Here is a 20,566-nt window from a genome sequence, read left to right as displayed (position 1 = left end):
TCATTCACTACTATTATAATTTGATAGTCAGTAATTGAGTTAATCAGTTCCTCTATGTCCTCACCTCTGCGCTGCTCTCTCTCCTCTGACTTCAACTTTCTGGCCAATGTTAGATAGCTAGCTAGCTACATACAAAGCTTGAGACTAACTATTTACATCACTGTCCCAGAATCGTCCCAAAGTGCAATTTAAACCGTCCCAAACTGAATATGAACCAACCATTAAAATATATATTTTTTGATATGCCAACATGGGTCAACTCATAGGACCTAGGTCATTCACAGTGATGTAAAAATCTAATAAGAGTAGCCTACTACTGAAATATATACATGGGGCTGTCAACTGAGCCAGAAATTCACATAAAAAAAAAAAAAATCCTTTAAAATAGTAAACAATGGAATAATACTTAAATCTATTTTGCATGAATGTGCATCAATAATTTGTCTACATTTAAAAAAGTGTAATCTAGGTTATATGCATATTGGCTACAGCCTCTCATGTCCACACCGATGCTGACTGACATGAGGGATGCGCTGGAAAATGTAGCAAAACTTTGATAATACTTTTAGTTACATCAATAGGCTAAACAACAGCCATGTTTGACAATTATAATGTAGGATAACTAATATTAAAGTCTAAAGGCTTGATTCTGTTGACAAACTCGAGGCACAGGTTTTTCAGATCAAATGGTCAGAAGAGCGAAAGAAAGGCCAATGCTGTTGCGCACCGCATACATTTTGAAACTATTTAACCATAAACTGAATTGTTTAAAACCTGGATGCTTTATTTTGTTTTCTGAGGCATGTCTTACCTTGTTTCAAAGTAGCCTAGCCAAAATCAGACCATATGTTGAGGGAACTTCCTCATGACATTGCAACTGGCATTTTCTATTGTTCTATTGGTTTTCAGATCAACTTTCTTTCATTGTCCAGCAGGCAAAGACACAATCCTAGTCATATCAGCAACCAATGCTAGTTGCTGCATCTTTAGATCTCCCCTCTTTTTAGATTTCGAGCATATATTTTCATATCTGTCACATGAAACCACTAGCATGTGTGGTGCACTTTTTAGAATGATGTGTTCCCGCTAATTGCATTTTGGAACATTTGAGCGTAGCCTACTGCCGTGTGCGCATTGTTACGATTAATGCGCCTATAATGTAAAGAAATAATAGTTTATCAACATGTTAAGCTAAACGTTCTGATCTGTTGCATTAGCCTCATTGCTTGAAAATGGTATGTACAGTACGCCTAGTATGAATTTTGGATTTATCCTCCCAGAACTGTCCCAGTCTGTTTGAACCCTACCAGACACAATGTGGTGCCCTTAAAGGGATACTTTGGGATTTMTCAGTTTCTCTCCCTTGCTGTGATGGCTCTAGTAAAGATTGGTACACTCTTAGAAAAAAAGGTTCCTTAAAGAACCCAAAGGGTGCTATCGCTTGCTTCATGTATGGAAACCCTGATGTCTTTATGGAACAGTACAGTGTGGGTTGTTGTTTAAGCTGGTTCCTGAGAAGAAGAAAAAATGAGTTAATCTTCCAAAATGAAGACGAAATTCTATGCAGACATACATTGCCTTTGGAAAGCATTCAGACCACTTGACTTTTTCCACATTTTGTTACGTTACAGCCTTATTCTAAAATTGATTAAATAAATAAACATAATCCGCAATCTACACAGAATACCCCATAATGACAAAGTAAAAACAGTTTTTTAGACATTTTTGTAAATGTATTAAAAATAAAAAACAGACATACCTCAGACCATTTGCTATGCAGATGCCTCACAAGTCCTCAACTGGCAGCTTCATTAAATAGTACACGCTAAACACGAGTCACAACGTCAACAGTGAAGAGGCGACTCCGGGATGCTGGCCTTCTAGGCAGAATTCCTCTGTCCAGTGTCTGTGTTCTTTTGCCAATCTTAATCCTTTCTTTTTTTGGCCAGTCTGAGATATGGCTTTTTCTTTGCAACTCTGCCTCGAAGGCCAGCATCCCAGAGTCGCCTCTTCACTGTTGAAGTTGAGACTGGTGTTTGCGGGTACTATTTAATGAAGCTGCCAGTTGAGGACTTGTGAGGCGTCTGTTTCTCAAACTAGACACTCTAATGTACTTGTCCTCTTGCTCAGTTGTGCACCGGGGCCTCCCACTCTTCTTTCTATTCTGGTTAGAGACAGTTTGCGCTGTTCTGTGAAGGGAGTAGTACACAGTGTTGTACGAGATCTTCAGTTTCTTGGCAATTTCTCGCACGGAATAGCCTTCATTTCTCAGAACGAATAGACTGACGAGTTTCAGAAGAAAGTGCTTTGTTTGTGGCCATTTTGAGCCTGTAATCGAACCCACAAATGCTGATGCTCCAGATACTCAAATAGTCTAAATATGGGCTGTTTTATTGCTTCTTTAAGCAGAACAATAGATTTCAGCTGTGCTAACATAATTGCAAAAGGGTTTTCTAATGATCAATTAGCCTTTTAAAATGATAAACTTGGATTAGCTAACGCAATGTGCCATTGTAACACAGGAGTGATTGTTGCTGATAATGGGCCTATGTAGATATTCCATTAAAAAAATCACCCGTTTCCAGCTACAATAGTAATTTACAACATTAACAATGTCTACACTGTATTTCTGATCGATTTTATGTTATTTTAATGGACCAAAAATTTACATTTCTTTCAAAAACAAGGACATTTCTAAGTGACCCCAAACTTTTGAACGTTAGTGTATATATATATGAATTAGCAAACATTTATAAAAACCTGTTTTTGCTTTGTCATTATGGGGTATTGTTTGTAGATTGATGAGGGGGAAAAAACAATTGAATACATTTTAGAATAAGGCTGTAACGTAACCAAATTTGAAAAAGGTCAAGGGGTCTGAATACTTTCCGAAGGCACTGTAATTTTTATGGTGTAGAAGAACAACTTACATGCTGTTGTTGTCAGCAGCAGCCAAAAGAGAGATCCTCTGCCTATGATAGTTGGTTACTGCCAGATTGAGCAAAACATACTGTGGATAGCATGTTAAAAGTCATGCAATGATTAAGTAGGCTATTGAATCACCAAGACTTATTATACATAATGTATTATAAATAATTTAGATGCATACCTCCTCTCAGTCAGCCCACTGCCCATCATGTACATTCAACAGAGGTCAGCAACAGTCTTCTAATGGCTTCATGAAACATAGTCCCCTCATCTGACTCCATACTGAAATCCCAAAATAAAAGTAAAAAGCTAATAGAGCTACAGACCCAGCCTGACATTGACTATTTGGCATATTCCATAATAAAAAAGTATGTTTATTTGTAAGAGTTGGCTAGCTAGCTTGTAAAGTGACTGATTAAAGTCGCCTAGCTTTTTCATGTGTAGCTAGCTAGCTATGGTAGCGTACAAACGGTGCTCAAATTCTAATAAACTTTTTCTATCTAGCCTAGCTATAGTTTATCATATGACTTTGACTGCATATATTTGAATTAAACAATAAACTTTGCTTACCTTAATAATTTCAGAATTTGCTTATTGGTAGGCTATTTTCAACTTCAACCACCATCCTCTTGCATCATCATGCTGGAATGGCAGTTGATTTTTGAAACAGAATGGCAGTTAAAATTAACTTTTGGCCACGACTGTACACTGGAAGCTAGGCGTACAGTAGGGTTAATCCAAGTGTTCTGACCTCACAAAGGTAGTCAAGCACCCAAGCTAACTGGCTAAAGTTGGCTACCTCGCTAGCTACTTCCATACACAAACGAGAGAACACCTCACTCTGACCATTTTACTCCCCCTAGCAGAGCTGGTTGGTCTATTTTCATGTTATGTGGAGCGTTGGTGACTAACTGTGCTGCTGGCAACAAATGAATTGTGTTTTTTTTGACTACGTTTACTGATAACGGTCATATTCAACGGGTGTTGTGCGTTCGTAAATTCATCAGTTATTCTGCACTCAAGCAAACTCAGATGAGAGTGCTCTGAATCGGAGTAGATAGCCAGAGTGAATTTACAAACGCACCCTAAGAGTGTAAACTTGTCAACACATTATTTCCTCTTGCTTCTAGCTAGCATTTAGTTTGCAAGAGCACAGGTTTATATGAACCTTGCTGTTTGCCACTGACCTCGGCAACAATGTTGCAAAATGCGAATTCGATCTCCCTCTTGCCATAGAGAGTTGACATGTCGAACGTCAACTAGCCACTTTAATGACCAGGCGAAATCATGCAACAGCATCATTATTATAGATATGAATGTCAATGCAAAACCGCTAAAAKAAATGAAAAGGGAGCTAGTTCGCTGTCATTTCAGAGTTTGGTGTGACTGTGTTAGCTTAGCTGTTGTTTGCTAAAATCCACATTACACTCTGGGGTATGGATATAACCTTCAAGGTTMTTTGCCTTCACTGGGTATATAGCACCTTTTTAGTAGTGTTCTTTAATGTCGTCCAAAGAAGCAAAACGATTATATATGTTACCCCAAATAACCTTTTTTTCTAAGAGTGTAGGACTGGGGGGCGGTCAGGATACAACGAATGAGGCAAACAACAATTATGAGGGGAAAGTATGTAGCAGGTTAATTAGTTAGTTGTTCTCACATCACGTGTCATGTCTGATTGCTGCAGCGCTCTCTCAACACAAACGAATGTGCTTAAAACACACAACCGTTCGGCCCTCCCTGACTCAGTAGCAGCCTGCCTCATTGCATGATAGTAAGCAGTAGCAGTGTGAAATTAATAAAAACAAAAATGTAAAGAGATGCCACGGTGCAATTTAGAAGTAGCCCAAAAACCTGCAACCCGCGACCAATACATTTTCACCCGCTGCAGTTTTCAAAGTAGCCCATTTTCGGGAAAACTGCAGACATGGCAACCCTGCTCACTCAGCCTGTTCTTTCGGGCTTCCTGATAGTTTGAGATGAGAGAAAATGTACAATTTCTTCAATTCTGAGCATTTTAATAGCATGAAAATATTATGGGTGATGTTTTGGTCATTCAAATGCTAATTTTACTAGGGAAATAGGATGAGTGTGCAGGACCTCGAAAGATTATTCAAGCATCCTTCTCATTTCCCGAATCGACTTCTCCGTCTGATTAGTTCTGTCTAATCAAAATGGCGATCCTCATGTAGGGGACAAATGTTGTTTACTCGTTACATTTTGACCATTAATACCTGACATACATATCAAATAATCTCTGAATCAGCCATGTTATCAAGTATGGCTTTAAGAAGTGCTCTTAAATCGACATCTGTCGTTCTGCGAGAATGTGGTGTTTTATCCAGGCTGAAAGGAACCTGTGCGTCTCTCCCATTGAAACATGGGACGTCAACCTCTGTCATCACAGGGCCTTCACACAGCAACAATGAGACTGTATTGACAGGTAAATAAATATATATATATATACCGGAATRAAACGTCTTGTCGATGCGCGCGCCTGTTCATTTTCTGCACTTGCTCGCATGCATGTCAACTAGCTAGCTGCACATGCGGAGCAAGAATCAATGAACCRTTACTGAAAAATACGGAATGGGTAGATTTTGTGTGAAAACCCACTTATCATCTTAACACCTCGTAAAAAAGTGCTTTTCCATTAGTCATGTAACGAGTACAGTTCTTCCTTGGGTAGGCCAGGAGAGGGCACTGCARCAATTATCTAGGATATCTAGTGTACAGATAGCTAATCACAACAAGGACAACAACAACATTTATAGACAGGTACACAAGAGTTATTCTCTTTGTGTATACAGTGACACAGGCTTTGTATAGGGACATCAATCACTACTCCATTGTCCTTATCATCCTGTGTATACTAACTAGGCTAGCTATATGGTTTCATAAAAATAGATTACATAAAAATAGATCATTATTGTATACTAATGTAGTGATAACGTTAGCTAGTAGCTACCTGTCTAAACAGCTGAAAWGAATGGAATCATTTGTAACCAGACTGGTGCGAAGCTAATGCCATTTTAACCCAGACATATGACTAATACGTTTCTCATCATGTAATCAGTCAGTCTGCTAGTAAGTGGTTTTTATGAAGAGGATGTGGGAACCAGAGTTATTTTCCCCACAGGCCCCCTGCAATGTGTCTGCAGCAGCTTTTCTCACTCTACCATTCTTGATCATGTATACAGAACATGACACTCCACTCTTGTTTCTATGATCTCTGCACGACAGTTCACAAAATGTAGGCCAACATCAAAACAAGTACCTTTACAGTAAGACATCCTAACTCTTACTGCAAAACATGTTGCTGCTGAACATGCTTACAGACACTTTCTCATGCAGGCACATACACTGAGTGTACAAAACATTAAGAACATCTTCCTAATATTGAGCTGCACTACCTCCGCCCCTTTTACCCTCAGAATAGCCTCAATTMGTTTGGGGCGTAGACTGTGTCTAAAAGCGTTCCACAGGATTGCTGGCCCATGTTGAGTCCAATGCTTCSCACAGTTGTGTCAAGTTGTCTGGATGTTCTTGGGGTGGTGGACCATTCTACACACAGAAAACTGTTGAGCATGCATTGCAGTTCTTGACACAAACCGTTGCACCTAGCACATACTACCATACCTCGTTCAAAGGCACTTAAATATTTTGTCTTGCCCATTCACCCTCCGAATGGTACACATACACAATCCATGTCTCAATCGTTTCAAGGCTTACAAATCATTTTTTAACCTGTCTCCTCCCCTTCATCTACACTGATTGAATTGAATTTAACAAGTGACATCAATAAGGGATCATAGCATTCACCTGGTCAGTCTATGCCATGGAAAGAACAGGTGTTCTTAATGTTTTGTGCACTCAGTGTAGTTGCAGGCATATATCTGGCACCATCCTATGGTTCATAAAGCAATCGACTAAGAGTAATTATGTATTGTTTGATCATTTGTTTAATTCTTACCAGGTATTGGGAGTTTCACCATTCAGCCTGGGAGAAACTATACCCGTGCCATAAGAAAGAAGAAGCCAGGTATGGAGGACCTAGGTCAACTATTTGATCTAAGACCACTTGGATGTTTGATATTTACTGTCTAAGTTTATTTCCATCAGTGATGCAAAGTCAGTTGAGTGATCTTCCTCCGACAATGCTGAAAATGGAATATGCCGCTGTTCCACTCGCTCAAACGTATGTGCATTTCATTTGTCCAGACTTAAATTAAGTGTATTTTATGTCATGCAGACATGGCTCATGTATGTTCAACTCTCCCATGTCCAAACAACTACAGCAATGAGATGATGCTGTTTAAAATAGTTATTCTATGTCTTTATTTGTACAATATATAGGCATACTCAGCGTTTGTACTATACCTCTACTATACAGTACATCTCTTACTAATGCTGATCTGTTATCATGTGTTTACAGAGCTGATGACCTGGTCAAAAGACTTCTGACACTGGAACTAGCAAGCCATGTATGTTCTTTTCACCTTTCTCATTGTGCTCATAAGAATAACTACATAAGAGTAACTACAGTTTGTGTATACCTCTGTTAGTTGCTATAGTTTACATTATGATACGACCATTTTTCTATACCTATGCTGGATATTGCATAATCAAACCACCATGTTTCGTGTCACCAGAGCGAAAAGTTGAGATTGAAAACGGAGCAGCTGATTGCAAAAGTCCGGAGGGATGAAGCTGACCGCAGCTCTACAGAAGTCAAGGGTAGGTTCCTGTTTTGGACCTAGTGAACAACCGTGCTTTTCCTCTGAGGAATCACCTTATTTCAGCAATCGTTTGTTCACTTCTTAACCCCTTTCTTGACCTTTTTAGTGGCCATTTTGACCTCCAAAATCCGAAACTACCAGGAGCACCTGCACAAACATACTAAGGTRTGTATGGTTGAAGGCTAAATGCAAGACTGTGTCATTTTAAGTCCCTATAGTAACCATGACGTGAATGCATATTATTTCCACACGTTTAATTTCCGGTCCCCTCCCTGTCTGGTGTGAGGTTTGTCAACAGGATTTCCTGTGTAGTGCGTACACCCACCATGACATTTGACAGAGTAGTAGTGGTGCTGCTGCATGCTGGGAATCTACTGTCACAACGTATACACGTAACATTGTATCCAACATTTTTGCAGACATATTGCAAAATATAACTATCCTTTAGCAATGTTAAAATGTTAAAGCCAAGGTTTGGCAGTCTGTCACTGTACTGTATCTCACTTTTAGACAGTTTGGTTTTGACAGTCTCAAAATCACTATGCTATTTTTAATAAGAAAAGCAACTCCTCTATTATGTAAAAGACATGTTCCCAGACTAGGTGTTCGATTCAATCTGTAGTCCTGAAGAGCTGCGTTACAGCACAATAGAAATGTAAAGGCAATGTTCCCGTGTTTGCGGAGACGTCATTCACAGTGAACACTGCATTAGTTAGCTCAATCGGAAATTACCTTTACATTTCAATCGCGCTACAGTGCCGCTCTTCAGCCCCACGGTTTGAATCAAGCCTTAAATATTGTTATCGCTTTACGCATATTTTTTTCTCCATTTGACCTCTGACTGTGTTTTGGCCCCCCGTCTTTGTATCAGGACAAAGCGAACAAGCGATGGATGCTCATGGCCATTGACCGCAGGAAGAAGCTGCTCAAGCACCTCAGGGTGACRCGCTACGACGCCTTTGAACATGTCTGCCASCAGCTGGGCATCACCTACACTTTCCCCCCGGAGTACTACAGACATGCCACCCGACGCTGGCTGGCCAAGAAGGCCCTGTGCATAAAGGTACACAACAAAACTCCATTCTCTTATTTAGTGCAATTTTCTAGCTTGRTCCCAGAGTGGTTTGTACTGTATGGTTRGCAAGACGGCACAAACAGATCTGGGACCAGACTAGCAATTTTCTTGTTAATCTTTCTGCTGTRTACAGGGTGTTGAACCATGGTTTTTACCAATAGTCTAATGCATGACTYAATGTAAAAGTCAAGGCAAAGTTGAAGACTTTTATAATTTTGCTGTCATTGTTGTTGGRCTTTTTGCCGTAGGTTTATATGACTGTGTCCTTTCTTAGGTATTCAAAGAGGTGCAGAAACAGAAACTGGAGCAAAGGAAGAAAATTAAGCAGACCCCCTCCCCAAAACTGGCAGAACCAGCCAAGACAGYAGCTACMGGAACCCAATAAACTACTACAATATCCAATGTCTGTCTTACTCGATGCATTCAGTCTTGCGCTCAATGGGCAAATTAGTTTTGCATGGCACAGTGCCTCAGGTGGGTGGCGTTTGCTCTTTTTTGACTATTCCATTTGTCCTAAAGAGAAATCTCCACCCACCAATGCCACCAGGCCATGTAAAATAAATTTTCCCATGTATTGCTATACTGTAATAAGAAACATTAATAACGTATTGCTTGTAGTACACTAAGTCTTCATTCTTCCTGTCCCCAATGCATGTTGATGCATCATCAAACCACATTTGGCCCAATAAATGCAGTGACGCAGATATGTGGTTTTGGTGTGGGCAATATCTATGTGCTCAGGATATGTGACCTGAAACTATCAAATAAACCCACAATTAATCATTTAATTTAATAAAATAGATTATACAATAGATTTGTTTGCTCTCTTTTTTTGTTTGTTGCGTGTTTCACTTTGATCACGTATAGTCACTTGTTTGGTGATGTGTAACTACCCCAATTGAAAGGGATAAAACACTACTTGATGCTGATTAAAATACTAATGAAAGATATGAAGTCGCTCTGGATAAGAGCGTCTGCTAAATGACTTAAATGTAAATGTAATATGAGAAATAAGAACATTACGCCCTGTGGTTGAAACTGAAGTGCAAGATTAATCATATGATGACTTCCCTGAACATAGCTCGTGTTTACGAGAACTGACAGAACATCAGATATTGGGTGTTTATCGACCTCATATGTTAAACCAAGGTTATACTCACAATCTGTCACCTGTGAATTGACCTTGAAACCTATTATTCTGAGGAATGGTGAGGTTATTAAACAGCCTAACTGTTCTACTGTGCATTTTTGTGTTTGCACTACTGTTGAGAGTTGTCTTGAGAAATATAGTAGGAGTGTGTAACCAGCGCTTGTTCACAGCTTTAGTATCACAACTTCCTGTTAAAGTGTATCGACTCAGATCTGGAGATGCTCAGAGCTGGAGACAAGATAGGTGAGTGACATGCTCTTTCCTCTGCTCTCACGTATGTAGAAAAAGCTACAATAGAGTAACTACTTATCAATAAACTACCTCGAATGTTCAGGTTTACATCTTTCTGATAAACACTAAAAAATGATGTACATCTACAACATTTGGCATATTTGTACACCAGAGTATACAAAGTATTTGAAGTAGTTTCTCAGAGTCTTAACACCTTGTCTTGTCCTTGTACAATTTTGATGATACCTAAGTTATATAACAGTTATTATTAGTCTTTAATGAAATGCCAATACAACAATATCCCATTTTACATATGCAATTATATTAAAACCTAATGCAATACATAATAGGGTTGCAGTATATGAAGTAAGATGGTGGTTCAGGGTATGAATGGACCTGTGTATAAACTTGAGTACCAAAGAAAATTACTTGAGTACCAGTGTATGGAACTTTTATGTGAACGTTCCTRTATGCAATTATCTCGAAGGAAGGAAAAAAACAACAATGAACATTTCCCATCCCACAACAGTTAACATACTGCTAGTTTTGTTTTATAGCTGTATTGGGGAAATGATCAAACTTCAACCACTGTGCTCACTGTTGGATGTGGTTAGTTTTTAGGTGACTGAAGCTGACCCCATTTGATTGACATGTCGAACCCAGTCATCACCCACCAGCCAGGAGCTGGCTCTTATGGGACAAATGTGCAGACAGGCGAGTGGAGCACTGGGCTGTGCTCCTGCTGCAGTGACATCCTAGTCTGTGAGTATCGAGACAAATTATAAGACCTTAAATATCATCACTAAGTAGGCCTACCTGGTTCCATACCATAGGGTTTAATGGTTCTCAARTGTTTCAAGTAAAACGTGTTTCCTGTTTTTTGGATTTTACAATAAGGTAACATTTTGTCATACAGGTGCCTTGGGCTTCATCTGCCCACTAGCATTGAGTTGCTACACAGCTAACAAGTATGGTGAGAACGCATGCCTGGCCTGTGTTCCAGGAGGCATGACAGCCATGAGGACACACATGAGATTGACCTATGGGATTCAGGTATGTTACCCTTAGGAGCCTAAAGAAATTAGGAATGGTGAGSCATTCATGCATTCAGTATGTCATTTTAATGCACAATAGGGAGAACTGCAACTCATTCCTGTCCCAGCCAGTCTAACCCTTTTATTATGAAAGACAGGAAGGAACCATTTCATCAGTACACATATTGACAAATTAGCCTAGTGGTAGCCTAGTTTCCCTAGCTTGAGGAACTTGAACTGTCAAATATTTGGTTGATTCATTCTCATCATATTTGATTATCATATTTTCTTACAGGGGACGATATGCAATGATGCGTTGATGACCTGTTGCTGTGGATTCTTTGAGATGTGCAGGATGGCCCGTGAAATTCGCATCAGRAATGGGGACGTTTGACTTGTACAGTCAATTGAAGACATTTTCAAGTGGAAGTTAAATTAACCTCATGTCACATATTGTTGATACAAATCGTCATTGTTATACTATGTACATTTTAACTTGTGTATTGATTAAATTTGACCCCCTACCCTCAAACAGTACTGCGCAAAGAATTCATAGCACCATGTATGAACATCATATGTACAATAAAGTTCAGTTTTTTCTTGTTTCCAATGTCATGTTGTCCTTTTCAGGATGATTTACAGGCTGATGTATCAGGGACGTTCATAACACTGAGGTATAAATTATCATGAACCGTTACGTCTCAATTTCTGATGTGAACAAAAAAATWACAAATATTTGCACGTTAGCTTACGTTCTACCCGATTGGTGCTTTTTCTTCGTGACCTGGCAACCAAGTGGAAGCTTACATACGCTTAAACAAGACAGAAAGGGGATATTTCGCTAGCTAGCTATCCAGCACAATACGACAAATATGTCTTCGAGGACGCTACCCCTGCTTTTTATTAATCTCGGTGGAGAAATGCTCTACATCTTGGATCAACGCCTAAGAGCTCAGAATATTCCAGCTGACAAAGCCAAGAAAGGTAACATTTATAGTTAGCTAACCAGCTAACGTTAGCTAGCTTAGCTGTCTGGTTGTATTAGGCTAGAATTCAACTAGTTACCTGACCAACAGGTGAATCACTGACCTTGTCATGTTCACAAACTGCTTGCCATTCATTGGAGTACATTCATTTGTCTCCCTGCCTGTGTTTTAACCTGCAAATTCTTCATTGTACTTGTAGCTGATTGGATAGAGGATGACAGAAGGAGAGGTATTTTGATGTTTCACATGCAATGCATCTCTAGACCTACATGCTCTGCTTTGAGTCCTTCAAGGAAACCAACAGAGTATTGCATTGGTAGAACAATCTGGATGAAATCTTTGCCCAGAGATATTCATTCACTCTGCCCCCAAGATTGTAGAGATTTCAGCCATGGGCTTTATTACAGAGAAATCCGGTTTCTACCTCCCAATCAAATAACTTTGCAAGCTGCTGATGGTTTAAAMGGCTGTTGCTTTCTTAGGGCAATTGGGAATAGGTGGACATTAAACCTTGCCTATAGAATGCACATCTGYTTACTTAAAGGTAGACTCCTTTGAGCACGGGACTTCTTGATTTTAAAGGTAGACTCTGCCAGGTGTGTAATCATTACGCCGATTCTGTTGCAAAACCGCTTACTCCTAACGGAAAMYGCAAACGAGAGTTTCTATGGGTGGGTATAATTTGTGGAACGTTCCAACAGGAATCTGTTCCAAAAACTTCATAACAAGGTTGCCAACAAACAAAGYATACAAAGTTGTAGGGAGTGGGCTATTTAATTACGTTTTTCGGCAGCTAATTAGCTAGGTGAACTGATCATGCTACTTTGTATGCGTTGCTTGTTGGCAAACCATGTACTTTCCAAAGTTTTTGGAACAGATTCCTGTTGAAACGTTCCACAAATTACACCCACCCAGTTTCTATTGGACAWATTCAGGTAGGTCCTTCCCCGTTTCATTCTGTTTGCTCAGTTTGCTTCTGTTTGGTTTAACAGTTTCCGTAATGAATACACCCCAGTTGTCATAATCACAAACAAGGCGGCGACTTCACATCTACAAACATCAACAGTTAAAACCAGGGCTCGGATTCATAATACATCTGAGTAGGAGTGCTGATCCAGGATCCGTTTTGCCTTTTAGATTATAATTAATGGACAGGGGGACCTGATCCTAGATCWGTACTCTTACTCRGAGACACTTGTTGAACATGGACCCAGTTCTATCAAGACTGTGTTATATCAAGACTGTGTTATATCATGGGCTCTTTCCAATTTGCACGCCTACGTTAGGAAGAGCCAATAATGACAGTCTTAGCAGATTTGTTTGTTTGTGGGAAAAAAAATCTAATGTCTTTAAGTTGGAAAGACCTAATGTTTATGTTGATGATGCCATCTTGATGAGTCTAACTTTACAGACCGACATTATTCCAGTTCCCTACATGTGACCTGACCTCAACCTTGTGCCCTCACTCTGCCAGTTATGAATGACATCATCACCACCATGTTCAATAAAACGTTTTTGGAGGAGCTGTTCAAGCCACAGGAGCTGTACTCCAAGAAGACCCTCAGGACCGTGTTTGACCGACTGGCCCATGCCTCCATCAACCAGGCCAGCATGGACAAGGTATGGATGGAATTGTGTCCCCTGGTTCATGTTCAGGACACGCTGTAGCAAAACATTTCAAAAGATTTTACAACAGAAAACAAAAATAGGTGTTCCTTATTGGACAAGGATGTGTAATCTCTCCGTGTTTCAGTCTGTTTTCGTCCGTTTCATCCCTGATTTTAAAGGACCCTTTATCGGAAGTGAAAGGCCATCGAGTTGTTATCCCCTTTCTGAGAAAGGGRTTTATCTAACAGCTGAGTAGCTGTCATGACGACATTACCATTTTTATCATTACATTCTCAGAATCACATCCTCTGTACCCAGTGACACTTTAATTGTCTTACTCCTAGGTACTTGGTGAAATTGCCCAAGTCACTTAAAACCCCATGTAGACCTATATTTTTTACAGTTTTCATCATTTATTGCACCATCATTGCTTGACTATTTTTGAAGAGTTCTATCTGTTGTTTATAAAGTGGTTTTATATAGGCTATCAAACATAATATCTTCAGCATTTTGAAGTATTAATTCTGGTTATAAACCTAAATGTTGCATAAATCCACCTGCAGAGCATAATCCTAGTTTGTGCAAGTATGCTGAGGGCTCCATCTGGTGTACATTATGAACTGGCAGCAGATATTTTTGAGCATAACAGTAACCCATCATCATCCATATGACTGTTGTTCATGCACACARCTGTATGACTTGATGACCATGGCCTTCAAGTACCAGGTGCTCCTCTGCCCGCGGGCCAAAGATATCCTCCTTGTGTCCTTCAACCATATGGATGCCATCAAGGATTTTGTGAAGGACACCCCAAGCATTCTCAGCCAGGTTGACGAGWCATACAGACAGCTCACAGAGGTAMAATAAACTTCCCTTCAATTGCTCAAACCTCCGCTGAGTGTTCAGTGTGATCTCTTATTCACTGCATGTTTTGTGTTCTTATTTATAGATGTACACACCCTTGTCTAGTGGCGAATTTCAGCTCATCCGGCAAACGCTCCTCATCTTCTTTCAAGACATGCACATAAGGGTGAGTTCATGATCTCGCAGAAGTTTGTCTAACTTTTTCAACAGAGGATGAGTGTGTTGGGAAGGGGGAGTGTGGCATCKTTTGATGGGTTTCAGAGATTAAAAATGTTAATAGTAGCATGACTTTGTGTCAACTGCTAAAACGTTAGCATTTGAAAACAGTGCTAAACCAGGAAGCTAAACCAAAGGATGAATTGCTGTAATAACTTKTCCATAGACTGCTTACAAAGTAAGGAAACCAGTATTTCATTTTGTAATTTGGGTGAACTATCCCTTTACAATGCATTATAACCCCATCATAATGAATTATACACAGTGTAATCTCGGTTAACCCTGAACTAAATTCTTGCGTAATTGGTCAGATGCTAACACCTGCAAAATCTTGATTTGTCAAAAGCACCGGAACTAATGCTGCTCGTTATCTCACGCATCCCGTTGTATCAGGACAGATCTATGGTGTCATTTATGTTTTAGTTGTCTGTCCATGACAGATTATACAAAGYGTTACACAATTATCACTACGTTTTGCTCACCTGCATTTGCAGGTGTCCATCTTCCTCAAAGACAAAGTGCAGAATTCCAACGGACGTTTTGTCCTCCCGATCTCAGGTCCTGTGCCCCACGGAACACACATCCCAGGACTTATCAGGTACCACAGCTATAATTGTTCACACCCAAATAACATGGAATCCAACCAAGCCAAGTTTGTTGCAATAGAGSAAAATCTCAATTTTATTAGATGCGTTGAATATGGCAGTATCCATTGTTTAGTTTTTTTACTGTGTTTTGTGCTTTTTGATGGCATCTACTTGCTTTCCTTTTGCAGACGTCGGCTTAATTTAGACCTGCGTATCTGCAGGTAATTGCATTACTGAGGGTGTTGAACGAGCAGCTATCTAAATTTAGAAAAGCTTGCTTTTAGCACAGCTCTATTTGCCAAGGGATCGAGTGCAGCTGTGCTTAATTCATTTATTGTGTTTTAGGAACTTAAGCTCACGTGGCGAATTTTGAGATTGAACAATGTGAAAGTGTAGACAGATGATGTCAGACTAGTGACCACTCTGTTACAAGTACATTGCAACCCCTTAGCTAAACGTCTGAGACAAGGTCCATCTTGAACAGTATCCTCTTTGTATTTTTAGACGTGTCTTCTGGGAAATTATCTTTAGGAAATGATCAGTTGCCTCATGATGTTAAAAGTATTTTTTTGTTACCATCAGAATGTTCAGCTGCAATGGCGAAGAGGTGAAGAGACTGCAGTTCCGTAACGGTGGGAACTACACCAGTGTTCTCCGCGAGGGCTCCTTTGAGATGTTTGGAGAGAGGGTCATCAAGCTGGGCACTAACATGTATGTGCTGCTCCACACTATTGACAACCATTGACGTTTCTGCACTTACCCCCACTGAGACTACTAAATTCTCTACTGTGGTCAATGGTCAAATACTGTAGGCCTAAATCAACATGGTAGCTCAAAGTCACTGCAAATTKTTTTGTGAATAATTTACACAGTGACAGGTTTATTTGCCTCCCCCGTGATGGTACATTGTATTTCAGCTTGTCAAGTGCTTGGCTTCTGTTTACCCACAGGTACAGTGTAAGCCGTCCGGTAGAAACACACATGTCAGGGACATCCAAAAACTCTGCACAACAAAAGTCGGTGAGTTGGAATTTTGCTTAATCACTATGCTGTATTTATTTTCTTACAGGCATTTATCCTGCAAGGCCTTGCATTTTTGCTCATAAATGTCATGTTACTGTATGTCCTACAATATAATATTTTGACAAAGGGTCAAAATAGTATTGATATCTGTGATATTTCATCATTGATTAGGCTATAGTAAGGACAATTTGTCCAAGTCGGACTAAGCTTCATCTGTAATTAAGCCTTAAATGTAATGGAAACCAGCCTTAAATTCAATGGGAAATTCCCTAAACAGCTAAATCATGCAATTCATGTGTTTATGTTAATGATTATGCGCACCTTCACTGTGTATACAGATCAACACAGCTCCAAACCCCCTGGCCAAAGAGGAGCTGAACATGTTGGCCAGGTTAATGGGGGGTATGGAAGTCCAGAAACCAGGAAAYGCAGACAGTGGCTTCCGAGTCAACCTCTTTGCYACCGATGAGGAAGAAGAGTAAGTCCTCTTATGTTATGAGCATTGTTTTGTTGTATTTATGTGTCATTGTGGATACATTTAAATATGGAATTACAACAGTATCGGGCCTCCCAAGTGACGCAGTGGTCTAAGGCACTGCATCGCAGTGCTAGTGGTGTCACTACAGATCCGGGTTCGATACCGGGCTGTGTCGCAGCCGGCCGCGACCGGGAGACCCATGAGGCTGTGCAAAATTGGCCCAGCGTCGTTTGGGGAGGGTTTGACCGTCCGGGTTGTCCTTGTCCCATCGCGCTCTAGCGACTCCTGTGGTGGGCCAGRCGCACACACACTGACATGTTTCSTCCGACACATTGGTGCAGCTGGCTTCCAGGTTAAGCGAGCAGCRTGTCAAGAAGCAGTGCGGCTTGGCGAGTTGTTATTTTGGAGGACGCATGGCTCTCGACCTTCGCCTCTCCCGATTCCGTATGGGAGTTGCAGCAATGGGACAAGACTGTAACTACCAATTGGATGTCACAAAATTGGGGTGGGGGGKGTAAATAAAAAAACATTCAAAAAGGAATTACAACAGTACTCCTCACAACATGATGAAACGAACTGAACCTGATTTTTGAATTRTGTTAAATTAGACTAGTGTTAAAAATCACTGTAGGTATTAGAGTGTTATGTAACAGGAAACTATCTGTCTGGAAAAATGCACAAGGAAGGGAAGTGTAAATGATAATTTGAGAATCATCTGGCGACAGTGTTCCTAAGGACTGTAAGGTTGAAATTATGATGCAAAATAATCACTTAATATGAAGAGGGCTAATTAGTCTTGTAATTGCAGTTTGTTTACTAGGTATTTACTGTTATGTCACAGAGTCGAGTGTCAAGTCTAGTGGTTGGTCGCACAAAGGGAACTACTGACACTTACATCTATCCACATCTTACTGACTGGGGTTTGTTCATAATAAGTGCATCCGTAGCAAGACACAGCAAAACACAGCACGAAAATGAGAGTTTCTTAAAGACAATTTCTGGTAGATCTCTGTTTTGGCATGTTTTGTTTCCCGTTGTTTTTAGTGATACACCAGTGATATAGCTAGAGATGTCACATTGTCTGCACTACCTCTGTATTCACGGTTTATTCTTCATTCCATTAGCTAGAGATGCCATTTTATAGTAAACGTGGAAGTTCAGAAAATAAAATGGTGTTATTTTGCAGTGACCAGTGGGGAAGAACTCTTTCAACTGGTTCTCTTCAAATCTATAGTACAGTGCATTTGAAACTATTCGCAAAACAACCTTTAACTTTTTTACAGCTCATTCTATAAATGGTTAAATTAAATGTTTCACGTCATCTTACACAAATAAGCCATAATTACAAGTTAAATGGGTTTTAAAGAAAATGTGGCTAAAATGTTTTTTTTTTTTGAAATGTTGATTTATGTATACAAAAAAATACATTATTTTAATAAGTATTCAGACCTTTGCTATGAGACTCGAAATTGGATTCCGTGATCTGTTTCTATTGATATCTTGATGCTTTTTACAATTGATTGGAGTCGACCTGTGGTAAATTCAATTCAATGAACGATTGAAAGGCACACACCTGTCTACTGTTATAAAGGTCAACAGTAAAGGCTGTGGTAAAACCAAGCAATGAGGTCGAGAATTGTCCGTAGAGCTCAGAGACAGGATGTGGTGAGACTACAGATCTGGGAAGGGTAACACAAAAAAATATTCGCGTGAAGGTCCCCAAGAAACAGTGGCCTCCATCATTCTTAATGAGAGAAGTTTAGAACCCACAGACTTTCCTAGAGCTGGCCGATCGGCATTAATGAGCAATGGGGGAGAAGGGATTTTTGTCGGGAGGGACCATTAACCCGACGGTGACGGTGACAGAGCTCTCTGTGACAGATGGAGAAGTTCAACGGGACAACACTTGCAGCACCAAACAATCAGGCATTTTATGGTTAGAGTGGCAGACGGAAGCACTCTTCAGTAAAAAGGCCACATGCGCACCGATTGGAGTGTCAACAGCACTAAAGAATACTCAGATCCAATATCAGAGAACAAGAATAAATTGAGTCTTATATGAAAACGAAGATTTGAGCTTATGCCTGACTGAAAGGTCCACATATGAGAAGGAAATTGAGGCGAACCAATGTCATAATGACCGCGTGAGCATGGTACGGTGGAGCATTCATATTCTGTGGGAATGTGATAAGTATAGGACACAATTAAAGACTGAGTAAGCTCTAAACAGTGGTCGTCTCTGTGATTTTACTTGGAGGAGGTGGTGCTTATCTGAGCGATAGCCATAAATGGTTGATTCCTTGAGTGTTTGCAAAGATGGTGTGGCCTTTGCAGCTGTGAAGGGTTACGTCTTCTCATACATCTAGAGTACCAAGGAAGTAGTCCTTTAGTGGTTATTAGCTATTCATATATGGGGAGCGTTATGTGATATTTAATTGTGACTTGAAAATTGAACAATGAAAAACTGTGCTGAGCCTTCTTATTAATGTTCAGACAAGGATTGTGTCGTCGTGTCAATAATGTATGTAGAGGATAGATTTGTGAGATTACCATGGATGTGCTGCAGAATGAGGTGTGATAAGTGACACTAAAGTATGCTATATATTTCATTTTCGAAGCTCAAGAGTCTGGTAAGAGAGGTCTTGTAATTTAATTATTTACGGTTGAATATACTAATTTTCTGTTTTTTTGTTTATATCACCATAATAATAGCATTATACATTTTCTAAAACGCCTTGGCTTTGTTCACACTTTGGTTCATGATCGGGATGTTGTTGATTAGAGTGGAGGCGAGAAAAATACTGGTTAATACATTTTATAGGATAAAACTTCGATAACGTAACAAATGATGAAGAGAAGGTGGGGAGGATTTTAATTTACTTTTCCGGAATCAAGTGTTGTATTCTATTAAATTGTGGATTTACTCTTCCATGGCTAATTATACTTAGAGGAGGTTCGCGCTTATTATAGAGAGATTCTGGTTGTTTTTACGCAGGAGAAAGTTATAAAACTGCATTTCATAACTAAATCTATTTATCTTGATTTTTTTGGGTGATCGGTAGATAGATAAAATCTATCTTATTTGGTGTTAATTTTATTCTTATTCGAAATTCACTAAGAGCTCGATGGCCATAGTGTACAAACCCGTCAGACAGAGTTTTTGTGAGATTTTTTGTTGTTAGGCTCTACAGTATCTTTTTTTGGTGTTCACAGCCATCACCTACTGTGGGCTGTCATGGCTACGTCCGGGAAACCTGGCAAGAAATTCGACTTCGTTCAGCTGGCGACTTTCTCTCTGGGATATAAGTAGTAACGCCAATTAGGCCATGCATCTCACATAAGACAAACATTGGCCAGTAGAATGGCTTACTCGAGAGCTAGTGACTTTTAAGTGGCAAACGTATTGGATCATTTCACAATCAGTTCGTCACATTTCTGCTGCCTAAAGCTGCGCGGTCAACCTGTAGTGCTGTTTTATTTGTGAAGCTGAATGTTTAGGAGCAGCAAGATTCAGCCAGAAGTAGTAGGCCAACAATTCACAGAAAGGCCGAAGTGCTGAAGCGCTTAGTGTGTTTAAAAATAGTTTGTCCTAGTCGCAAACTCGCATACCGAGATCAAACTGTTCTGGAAGCAACGTCAGCAGCAAG

The 20,566-nt window shown here is 39.9% G+C and overlaps 3 protein-coding genes across 3 annotated transcripts in view; all 3 read left to right on the top strand.

Moving 5' to 3' along the window:
* Window positions 1-4,856: 4,856 nt before the first annotated feature.
* LOC111965200 (small ribosomal subunit protein uS15m-like) lies at window positions 4,857-9,554 on the top strand. Its single transcript, XM_023989234.2, has 8 exons — window positions 4,857-5,371; window positions 6,905-6,970; window positions 7,051-7,126; window positions 7,364-7,412; window positions 7,581-7,665; window positions 7,774-7,832; window positions 8,539-8,730; window positions 9,017-9,554. The coding sequence occupies exons 1-8, from the start codon at window positions 5,197-5,199 to the stop codon at window positions 9,125-9,127; spliced, it is 813 nt and encodes a 270-aa protein (XP_023845002.1). The 5' UTR covers window positions 4,857-5,196; the 3' UTR covers window positions 9,128-9,554.
* A 477-nt stretch (window positions 9,555-10,031) lies between these two features.
* On the top strand, window positions 10,032-11,762 carry LOC111965201 (cornifelin). The gene is made up of 4 exons (XM_023989235.1): window positions 10,032-10,135; window positions 10,738-10,885; window positions 11,040-11,176; window positions 11,453-11,762. The coding sequence occupies exons 2-4, from the start codon at window positions 10,774-10,776 to the stop codon at window positions 11,549-11,551; spliced, it is 348 nt and encodes a 115-aa protein (XP_023845003.1). The 5' UTR covers window positions 10,032-10,135; window positions 10,738-10,773; the 3' UTR covers window positions 11,552-11,762.
* Window positions 11,763-11,824: 62 nt separating this feature from the next.
* The window catches only part of LOC111965202 (protein OSCP1-like), a 10,983-nt gene continuing 2,241 nt past the window's right edge, over window positions 11,825-20,566 (top strand). The window contains exons 1-8 of the mRNA XM_023989236.1: window positions 11,825-12,141; window positions 13,618-13,763; window positions 14,442-14,609; window positions 14,701-14,781; window positions 15,326-15,429; window positions 16,001-16,129; window positions 16,369-16,438; window positions 16,780-16,919. Coding sequence (XP_023845004.1) covers window positions 12,030-12,141; window positions 13,618-13,763; window positions 14,442-14,609; window positions 14,701-14,781; window positions 15,326-15,429; window positions 16,001-16,129; window positions 16,369-16,438; window positions 16,780-16,919 — 950 coding nt within the window. The 5' untranslated portion in view covers window positions 11,825-12,029. The remainder of the gene's footprint in view (window positions 12,142-13,617; window positions 13,764-14,441; window positions 14,610-14,700; window positions 14,782-15,325; window positions 15,430-16,000; window positions 16,130-16,368; window positions 16,439-16,779; window positions 16,920-20,566) is intronic.

The sequence above is a fragment of the Salvelinus sp. IW2-2015 genome, linkage group LG6.1, assembly GCF_002910315.2.
Source record: "Salvelinus sp. IW2-2015 linkage group LG6.1, ASM291031v2, whole genome shotgun sequence".
Taxonomy (NCBI): domain Eukaryota; kingdom Metazoa; phylum Chordata; class Actinopteri; order Salmoniformes; family Salmonidae; genus Salvelinus; species Salvelinus sp. IW2-2015.
This window is presented reverse-complemented; position numbering and strand designations above follow the sequence as displayed.